The sequence below is a fragment of the Herpailurus yagouaroundi genome, unplaced genomic scaffold (genome assembly GCF_014898765.1).
Source record: "Herpailurus yagouaroundi ecotype Mexico unplaced genomic scaffold, PumYag 189, whole genome shotgun sequence".
NCBI lineage: Eukaryota > Metazoa > Chordata > Mammalia > Carnivora > Felidae > Herpailurus > Herpailurus yagouaroundi.
In genome coordinates, this window is record NW_024412420.1 from 11806899 (window position 1) to 11817470 (window position 10572).

The following is a 10572-nucleotide window of genomic DNA, read 5'->3' on the forward strand; positions in this document are numbered from 1 at the left end:
TTGGGCAAGTTATTGCTCCACGTTTCAGCTTCTTCCTCTACAAAAACGGGAGTTCAGAGCCGTTTCAGAGATTACTGAAAGCATGCGTGGAAGACACGAACGCGGCCCAAACGATAAAGCGCTACATGCAGGTAAAGACAATTAGATTCATATTTATAGGAGGTCAACTAAGGAGAGCGCTGGGGCTCGCCTGACTTCCCCGAGTGTGTGGCCCCCTGTGGGTCACCTCAGGGGAATTAGGTGAGTGTCTCTTTGGGTTTGATCCCCACGGAGAGTCCACTTTGCGTCTTTTTTTTTTCTAGGCGGGGGACTGCAATCGCTCAGCCGGGGCGATTTGTTGCCATTTGTTGCTAGGAGACCAGCTTAGAGCGGGCTCTGCTCGGTGCAGTCCCACGGCCACTGCAAGAAAACCACCCGAAATCATAGAATGATATTTAAACCTCAGGGCAGTTTCATTTCATCCCAGGGCACAGGGCTGAAGCTACAGGTGTCCTTAGGGCCCCAGGCTCTCGGACGGCCTCGCCAACACTCACGTCCCGGATTTTCATTAGCTTTCTCTTACCACGCTCTCGCACACACGCGTGCCGGGGGCCGGAAGTGTGCTAAATAGCGCGAAAACACCTTCGTATGAAGACCAAGAGCAAGTGAGTTAGGAGGGGAAACTGGTTGCCATGATGGGTACGACGCTTCTAAAACCCAGTTGGGCTCTAAATACCGTTTGCCCCCGTTAACTTCCTGCTATTTTTTGGCGGGGTATGTTACGGCTCTAAAACGAGTGGGTGCAAGGAGGTGAGAGGGGAAAGGCTGGGGTAAGGAGTGGGTTATCGGAGAATGACTGTTTCCTTTCACCAGGAGCCGCCTGCAGCCTAATTTCCCCTTCGAATCCTTGGTAAGAGCAGCTGGGGATAACGAACAGTGGTTAAAGATGCTTTGTTTTACGTCCAGCGAAAAGGATCATTAGCACTTTTTTTTTTTTTTTTTTTGGTATTCACTGATTTGGATCATGTGCACCACTGCTCTTCGCCATTCATGTGCTTAATTAAGAGCTGATGAGTGCAAAATAAAGGAAATCGCAGCTCCCCGCTGGAACTATCTGGGGAGCGGCAGATTTTCTGCAGCGAGGAAAGGGATCTACCAGGAAAACGGTGTTACCACCTCCCCGTTACGTTTCTCTGCTAGGGTTCCTCTTAATGTCACATTGGAACCTTAAGGGGCGAAAGGCTGGGCGTCCAAGAGACAGCTCGTTGAAATGCTGATAGGGGAGGAGGAGAAGCAGGAGCACAGTTTCATGTTCGTTTTATCAAAGGAGAAATACACACAAGGAGCGGTGACCGGGGCAGTACAGCTGGTCTAGGGCCGAACTCCAATCACGTAGGGAAAACCCCGGAAGGAGGCTGGCTCAACCTTACTCGTGACATCATGTCCTCCATCATTCTGAGGTTTTTGTACAAGTCTCTATGGTGACCCGCTGGTGGCCTGCCTGAGAGTCCTTTCCATTTGTTCCGTCCCTGGAGGGGGAGAGAAAATGGAATTGCTTTCTTGTAGTTCAATTAGGCAAATCTGGATGGAGGGACTAGAACCTGGTTCGCGAAGAGTGCCCGAGTCCACACTGTTCCCTTTCAAAAAGTGCACGGAAAGCTGGAACAAGAAGTCAGAGCCCTAGATTTCTCAAACTAATGCTCCGTCACCTTGCTCTCCGTCTCAAGACAAGGGCCGGGACACTTTTGTTGACTAGTTCAGACAAATGAAGGGAAATCACTGCTGGGGCCTATAAGTCCCATAGGCCTCTTGGTCACCCTTTTCTCCTAAGCTTAGAAATAAAAGACCACAGGGGCGCCTGGGTGGCGCAGTCGGTTAAGCGTCCGACTTCAGCCAGGTCACGATCTCGCGGTCCATGAGTTCGAGCCCCGCGTCGGGCTCTGGGCTGATGGCTCGGAGCCTGGAGCCTGTTTCCGATTCTGTGTCTCCCTCTCTCTCTGCCCCTCGCCAGTTCATGCTCTGTCTCTCTCTGTCCCAAAAATAAATAAACGTTGAAAAAAAATAAAATAAAAAAAAAAAAAGAAATAAAAGACCACAAACTCAAATGACCAAATTGAAGTTACCCACGTCCCTGAAACAGAGGACTAGTTTATTTTTAGTATTAAAGAGATTAATAGCTCTCATTATTCTGACTTCTCCATATTCAAAACTCACCTGCTCAGAAAGTTGCAAACCCAGTTTCTAACAGGTCCTACTAATCATTACGAAAGGACTTACAACAATAAAAGTTACGTGCGTAGGAAAGATCGAAGAGTAGAAAATGCCAGAGGTATCCAGAGAGAAAGAAGGCCTGTGATTGAAATAATATTTTGTGTCCAGGGTTCAGGAATAAGATGCTTCTGCTGGGAGCTGTGAAACCTTTGGTCTCCAAATTGGATGACCGAGTTCTCTGCAGTGACATTTTTGCCCAGTTTAATGCCATCAGTGGGAGGAAGGGACCGGAGGAGGAGGAGGAGGAGGAGGAGGAGGAGGAGGAAGAAATTCTCAACCTCTGCTCAATCACCAGCCGCAGGCTTAAGACTCAGAACTGAGTGCAAAGCCACTCGAGGCCTGACCTTGAAGGGCTGGCACAACTCAGAAAATGAATCACTTAGTACTCGAGTCAAGCCGGTCAGTTCCGTCCCAGGGCCCTTGTGCTGGAGACCCTCGGAAGGCTGGGCACCAGAGGGGAGAGCAGGCCACGGCTAGTTATGGGATTTAAAAGGTAGTAGTAACCCACAAGGATGGAAGTAACAGCCCTCACCACATAATCAGCATGACTCCACCCTTAGGGCAGCAGGACTGAGTAAATCCCTAATAATTTCACGTTAGGCAGGGTCTTGGGTCGTAACTCCAAGTAGAAGCTATAGGTTCTACTCTATCAAAATCTATGTACGGTATAGATCCAAGAGGCCGGAACACTTAGAGACTGTGGCAGAACACATGGTCTTCGAAGATCTGCTTCTCTTTTGCTGGGAAGGTCTTGTCACAAATCGGACAACTCAAACAGGGGGGCTGTGGGCGTTGCTGCTCCGAGGTGAAATCAAGAATGTCGCCAGCGAAGTCGGATTTGCAGGTGGGGCACTTCTTGACGGCGAGCTGGGAGGAAGGGCAAAGAGGTCAGCACAGAGGCAAGCTCTAGGTAACGGGCGCCACGTCCCGTGTTCTACTAGATTCTCAGCACGGAGCATAATGCTTGGCCCACGGCAGGTGCTCAGGAAACGGACGACGAACGAACCGATTCACGTTTGGAGGCCCTCCCTGGGGCTTTCTCTACCCCAGGGGTGAAAGGACCCACTAGTGCTAAAGCGGTCAAAGAGCTTCCAGCCCAGAAGGGACACGGGACATGCCCTGTTGCACCGGCTGCCTTGTTCGCATCTCCTCCCTAGTTCTGGTACCTCCGCTCACGGGTGGAGATCTACCCGCCAGAAAGCTGGCGGACGAACCGGGCTTTCGTCTCCCTGCCTCCACAGGCTCACTCAGCTTCGGGTTTTGACCCAATCGATCCAGCTGACTTCCGGAATTATCAAAACGAACCAGGCTCCCTACGCTTCTCCCATGAACTTGAGCAGGAAGGGACATTTCTCAAGGGTTCGATGTGGGCACTCTCATGATTCACGTACTTACCAGGCTTGGGGCAGAACTTTCCTGGATACCTGAGGATAACAACAAAGATTTCATTCAGTGAAAGAAATACCATCCCCAGGTTCCCCAACCGTGATGCAGCAGCTGTTTTCTGTAACTCTTTGCTCCCCTTTCTCCCCACTGCGTCTCTTTCTCTCGCCCATGTACCATTAACTTCCGACGGAGGGGATCTAGGTCGATGATAAAGGGAAAAGAGGAAAAAATAATGAAGTGGCATTTGGGATAGCCATGCATATTGCTATACAGTCGGAAAAAACAAATAAACCTCAGTATGGGAAACACGAGATTTTAATAAAAACAGCCACGATTTAGTAAGGAAACAACCTGAGAATGGATTTGAAGACTGAATCCGTGCAAACAGGTATTTTTAAAGGAAAGGCTTCGAGAACAGTTTTTCAAGAGGAAAACAAAGGTATACCCCTGCCTGCTGTAAAGATTTGACTGGGGCTCTTAAGAGAACACGACTGCTTTAAACTGCCCAAGAAAAGGCAAGGAGGTCTTCTATTGCTTTTGGAGACAAAGGAGGAGAACTTCCCTGTTCCCTCGTGCCTGGCAAGGGCACTCTGACCCCTCAGTCCTTGAGTGACAAGACTGGTTTTCACCCCCACTTCTGTCCTCCAAACCACCCCGGGGTCTCTGTGGTGCACGTTCCTGTTACCCTCGGTCAGGCCATCGAGGTGGCCGCCATAACTGCCCATTCCTGGGTGGCATACCCCACCTCGTGTGCTTCCATTTCCAAACCTTAATTAGCTTCCTCAGCTTTGTGTGTGTATATCTTCTACACAGAGACATTTCTCTGATTTATATATTTGGAATATAGCCACGGGACTCAATTTGTGTCTGCCGCCTCTAGGCGAATGATCTGATTTGCGTCTTCTAGATTCAGATTTATTTCTCAATTAACACTTCTCGCCTGGCAATCCTTCTATTGGGTCCTCAGCTTCTGCCCAGCAAGTCTTAACAATGAGACTGGTCTTAATTAGCATCGCAGGCCAAAAAGAATTTTAGTGGGGGGGAAAGGATGCGGGCAGGGGCCTTCGGGCTCAAACGGCAGTTGTCTCTTACCGGAATAGGGGTTTCCATAGACAAGGGCCGGGTTTTGTCCTGTACCTCCTTGATCTGAAGTCGGCACTTGGTATGGCAAGGAGTCAAAATCCAGACCCATGTAACTCAGCAATCTGCTGTTCTCCCTCTTCAAAAGCTAGGGACAGAACGTTGGATAGAGACATATTGAAAGACGACGACAAAGAATGGCCACAAGCAAGTGGAGAGGGGATTGCCCGCTTGGCAAGGCGGGAAGGTGGGAAAGAGGTAGCTCTCGATGAACAGCGGGGCACTGGGGGGTCCCGGGAAATGATCATTTGTAATTCTTCTCCAGAGAAAGCAGCGGCCTCAACACCCCGAAGATCTCAGTTCTTTAGACCTGAACTGAAATATACGCTGCATTTTGTTTAGATGAACTCAAAAAAAGAATTTTAAGCCTCTAAATCACATACCAGCTGAGGTGGGGTACAAAAGTTGGGTGCCTACAGGAGGGCGGCAGGAGCTATATTAAGGTTGGAGCTGTTGGATGCTATTGAGGGTAAAATGGTTCTTTTGGTCTCCGTCGCACCTTCCCAGAACGATTTTCTCACACAGTGTGAATACTCATCTGATAGGACTTTCCCGTCTTCATGTTTTATCCTTTCAGATGGATACACCAATAGAGAGAGAGAAAGAAGGACGGGAGGGAGGGAGGGAGGGAGGGAATAGTGGGAAGAATGAGAGAGAAGCAGCTACGAGGAGGACAGACAGCGTTTAAAGCTCTTATAATTAGTAAACTGCCCCTTGACATCTTAAAAGGGCTTTACTATCGGTTCTTAACCAAACTTTCTTTTTTTTTTTTAAATTTTTTTCTTCAACGTTTTTATTTATTTATGGGACAGACAGAGACAGAGCATGAACGGGGGAGGGGCAGAGAGAGAGAGGGAGACACAGAATCGGAAACAGGCTCCAGGCTCCGAGCCATCAGCCCAGAGCCCGACGCGGGGCTCGAACTCACGGACCGCGAGATCGTGACCTGGTTGAAGTCGGACGCTTAACCGACTGCGCCACCCAGGCGCCCCTTAACCAAACTTTCAAATATCAGATCTTGGGGTGCCTGGCTGGCTCAGTTGGAAGAGCACAGGACTCTTGATCTCAGGGCTGCGGGTTCGAGTCCCACAATGGGGGAAGAGATTACTTAAAAAAAAAAAAAATCTTAAAAGAAAAAAAAATCAGATCTTTTTCCCTGTTGCAAATTGTGTGTCCTCCCTCCTTCCCAAGAGCCTACATGGGAAAACAGAGACTGCAAAGTCAGGGTGTATTCATCTAAATCAAGAGGATGAGAATAACAAGACCGGAAACAGACTCCAAAGGTCCCTACAATACTGAAAGGGGCATAAATGGCGTAATCAAAGCCAGAAAAGATCACTTGGAGGCACAGCCTGGGAGGGTTTCGGACAGGGGAAAGATGGAGAACCACGGGAGGTGTGGATCCAGGAGCAGAAGCCAGAATGCACAGACACCTTTGATGCAAGAGCAGGAAAGTGCCTTTGTGTGCAGCTTCTTTAAAAAAAAAAAAAGTTTTGGGGCGCCTGGGTGGCTCAGTCGGTTGAGCGTCCGACTTCGGCTCAGGTCATGATCTCGCGGTCTGTGGGTTCGAGCCCCGCGTCGGCTCTGGGCTGATGGCTCAGAGCCTGGAGCCTGTTTCGGATTCTGTGTCTCCCTCTCTCCCTGCCCCTCCCCCACTCATGCTCTGTCTCTCTCTGTCAAAAATAAACATTAAAAAAAATTTTTTTTTAATAAAAAAATTTTTAATAAAAAAAAAGTTTTAACTTATTGTGCTTAATAATCTCTCCACCTAAGGTGGGGCTCGAACTCACAACCCCGAGATCACGAGTCCCATGCTCCTCCGACTGAGACATCCAGGCGCCCCCAAGTGCAGTTTCTTTATTTAGGGCCATCATCCTCAATCAACAATAACTTGTGTTTAACTCACAGCAGAAAATAAATGTTGGTTGAATGAATGAATGAATGAATGAATGAATGAGGGCACGAATGAATGCACAGCATTTTCTTAAGGGCCCACCAAGGGTCCAGCGATAGTACAGACCATCACTTCTGCCCTGGTTTAGTGGCAGAAAAAAAGGAGAAAGTTGTGCTGAAGGAAAGGGGTCCCTCAACTAGCACAAAAAGGACGTAGGATATGATTCCCCAAAAACAATACCTACAATAGGTATGAAGTTAAGAGTAAAATTAATTTAGATCTTAATCAAGGCTGTTCCTTTCTTGTTGATTCCTGCCACACCAAGCAAGTTTCGATTGAGGAACCAAGAGAGAGTTCATGGGAGGTGAGGAAACCAGATTAAATTTGCTCTCAGGAGCAATGGTCTCACCCACTGTCCCAGAAAGGGCTCTTTTATTTACCTCTTGGTCACCACATCTCCAGGTCACCCTGCTCCCTCCCCTTAAAACCTTGAGGTTTTCGCCCTCCGTACACACTCACATCATTTTCTCTTTCCAATCTCTCTTTCTCTTTCTGCAGAGCATCATATATAATCTTGTTCTCACTCAGTTTTCTTGACAGGCCAGCGTTCTCGTCCTATCGATAATAAAAAACAATTAGGGTTAGGATCACATACTGTCATCTGGATCCCAAGTGGGGGAAAGCGAGGGGCCTGTAGAGGACCTGCTTTCCCAAACCGGTGGGACTCGCGGGTGGGGGGGCAAGGGAGCTGGGGCGCAGAGGAGGAGACGCAGGCGGTGTCGACTTACAGAGAAGTGACTTAACAAGATGCTGGGAGGCCTGGGCCGGCATCGAGATGCCGATTTCTTTTGGGTTAGTGGCAGTGTAAGCGACCAAAGATGGAAAGGGTGATAAGCTTGGGAAGAGCCTCCAGATGGACTTATCAGGATTAGGGCTAAATGGAACCTTGTTCGACCGCACCCAGCCACGGATATGAGCATCTCTGTCTCGAATGAACATCTCACTCAAGGCGGCGCGGGGCGCTTAGGCTGGCGCGGCCCCCTCCCAGGGAGGACGGGCCTCTGGGCTCAAGTAACACAGAGGACGAAGGAACCCTGGAAGGCATTCCTCCGCGGCCACCGGGAACCCAGGCTGAGGTCCTGGGCTTCCCAGTATGATGACCTATGTTCAAACACCCCACAACGGGTAGGCTTGCTCCCACCTCCTGCCTCCACACACACACACATGCACACGCCTCACAAAGACACTTAAGCTAGTCCTAGCAGTTGCGTTTTTGTTTTTGGTTTTGGTTTTTTTTTTCCAAGATTTTTTTATTTGAATGCTGGTGCCCGGAAATGCCGTGTGCTTCTAGCCGGCCCTGAGGTAGTAATGCGGGAGGGACTACCCGACGACAGTGCTCACTGCTGGCTCCTGGCTCCCCATCCCCATGGGCTCTTGCTGGCTCTTCTGGTCCTGCTTCACTTCCTCAAAAGGCAGAAATAAGAAAGGACTATCTGAGTCTACGCAGACACCTGCTCGGTGGTTACAAAATCCTTCCCTGAGATCTGTGGTGGAGCTGGGGGCCGAGATTTCGGGGGGGGGGGGCCCACCGGGTTTTGGCCGTCCCCGCCATCCCGCCCCTTTTTTGCCGGGGATTTTTTTTTTTTTTTTTTTTTTTTTAGAAACGTCTCTCCTGAACAAGGGTGGACAGTCCTCTGGGCTTGGTCTAAGCACCACAAACCTTCACACCCCTTGCTGCCTGGGCCCCTTATTTCTGTCACCTACCAGCGCAGCAGCCCTGAGTTGCCTGATCTGTTTGTGGAGTCGTTGACACTCTTTGTACTTCTCTAAGAAACAGGCTTTCCCGGCCTCTACCTTTGCCTGGAGGCGCTCCACCTCTTGTACTAACTGCTCCTCCACTGCCGTTGTCTTGTTCCTAGGCTCCTGAAGCATAAGATACACGGTCCTCATAGTTAGGGTTCCTTGGGATAGGTGGGGAATGAAGAATGGGGCGCCTGGGTCTTGGAAAACACTCCACGAAAACCCAGGCAACCCACACCCGCCACAAGGACGTTCAGACCCCTGAATGGCCACAGGTCGTTTAAACGAGCGATTCCTGGGGCGCCTGGGTGGCTCGGTCGGTTGGGCGTCCGACTTCGGCTCAGGTCATGATCTCGCGGTTTGTGAGTTCGAGCCCTGCGTCGGGCTCTGTGCTCAGAGCCTGGAGCCTGCTTTATATTCTGTGTCTCCTCCTCTCTCTGCCCCTCCCATGCTCATGCTCTGTCTCTCTCTGTCTCTCAATAATAAATAAGCGTTAAAAAATTTTTTTGTAAGTGGGAAATATTCCCATGTTTAGTGGTTGGTCACCAATTCAAGTTCTGAAAAACATCAGTGTGGCCAAATAAAACATTTCTCTGGGCGGCCGATTTGGTTCGGAAACAGAGTTCAGAGAACTTTGTTTTCTTCCTTAGCATGCGAAAATATACGGTCTCTCATATATACTGGGACTCCATAGTTGACCGAGTAATGACTGAGTGAATGCATGATGCCTGTGTGATAGGATTTATAAACCGGGCAGCTGGATACCCTCCAGACATCAGGGTTTCTCATACCCTTCTATCAATTCAGAAAATGGGGCTTCTTGCTACCTGTCATCGCCACGAGGCCTCTTTTCCAACATTCTATTCTACTATAGGAAAAGATCAGACGGTTAGGCTTTCATTACTATATTATTATAGCTCAGAATAATTTAGAATGCTGATTGCTAATATTATAGTAGTTACAACAAAATCTGTTTTGACTGCTGCCATAGTCTCCAACCGTACAGCTTAGCGCTACAATTGTTAATTTGTCTGCCCCCGTAAGAACTCTTTTAAGGAGGGAGTCGGGTTACTCTGGGTCGTAACCTAGTCCAAGGTTGTGTTTACCACAACCTGTCATGTGGTTTCCACTTCTGGTATCGCTCTGCCATTCGCCACACGGCCGAAACGGCCACCTCTCTGAGACGTTTTGTCCACGACAGATTCTCTGTCCTCTTCTGGGTCGAGAGCAAAACGTCCGGAGGGGAACGCCTATCCCCATCTGTCTTTTTTTTATCCTTTCCGTCACCTGAAAACAGACCCTTCCCCTTCCTTCCCGTAGGCTCCCTCCCCCAAAAGCCATCCGAAGACAGACATGCCTTTAACGCCTGCTGTTTCTTCAGGGTGGTTGTTTCTTCCTGCTTCAGCATCTCCTCTACTGTCTGTTCCAGCTTCTTCTGGTGCTCCTTCTGCACGGAACTAGATTTCAGTACCGCCGCTGCGGAAACACGGGCACACGCGCGCTGGGGAAGGGCCCCGCGGAGCTGATGAGCGAGCCAGGATGCAGGGACAGAGGTGAGTCTACCCTTGCTGGCTTCTGAGAACAGCCACGAGGCCCCCCATTTCAGGTGCCTTCCTCTGAGGCCTCTCCCGGAGCCGGCGATAACCCAGGTACACGACAGAGTAAAGAAAGAACAACATACGCTTTCCCGCAAGGGCCTAAAGATGTTGGTTTCGTCCGTGACTCTACCTGCTGGGTTAGAGCGAGAAGAAGCTGGCTGTTTTCCTTGTTCAGTCGCTCCAACTGCTCTGTCTTATCTTGATCTCCCTGAACGAGCTTCTCCATTTCCTTCTCTCGAGTTGACAGCTGGGCCTAAAGCAAGATGAGCGTATATAACCAAGGTATGAAGGGACCACTGAAGAGGGAGACAGTGCTATTTAGTGAACGCTAACACAAAGGGGTGTGTGTTCCCTAGCGACTCCCAACTGCCAGCCAGACACCCCTGGAACGTTTTCTCTTCAGCTCTGCCTTACACCCTCAGTAGCCGAGACTCGAATGAGGACAATTCAACCAGCCGCTCTTTTTTTTTTTTTTTTTTTTAATTTTTTTTTTCAACGTTTATT

General features: G+C 49.4%; 1 protein-coding gene and 1 long non-coding RNA gene across 5 annotated transcripts in view; both read right to left on the reverse strand.

Moving 5' to 3' along the window:
- Positions 1-2086: 2086 nt before the first annotated feature.
- Positions 2087-10572, reverse strand: part of CALCOCO2 (calcium binding and coiled-coil domain 2) — a 30834-nt gene continuing 22348 nt past the window's right edge. For all 4 annotated transcript variants that reach the window (XM_040497268.1, XM_040497265.1, XM_040497266.1 and 1 more), the window contains 6 exons: positions 10199-10321; positions 9828-9917; positions 7190-7285; positions 4729-4864; positions 3646-3674; positions 2087-3117 (listed from right to left, as the gene is read on the reverse strand). In XM_040497268.1, the coding sequence (XP_040353202.1) occupies positions 2941-3117; positions 3646-3674; positions 4729-4864; positions 7190-7285; positions 9828-9917; positions 10199-10321 (651 nt within the window). In that variant the 3' untranslated portion in view covers positions 2087-2940. The remainder of the gene's footprint in view (positions 3118-3645; positions 3675-4728; positions 4865-7189; positions 7286-9827; positions 9918-10198; positions 10322-10572) is intronic.
- LOC121044833 (uncharacterized) lies at positions 7964-8832 on the reverse strand. The gene is made up of 2 exons (XR_005797502.1): positions 8435-8832; positions 7964-8134 (listed from the first exon to the last, which is right to left on the reverse strand). It is a non-coding gene; the product is annotated as an uncharacterized LOC121044833 (long non-coding RNA).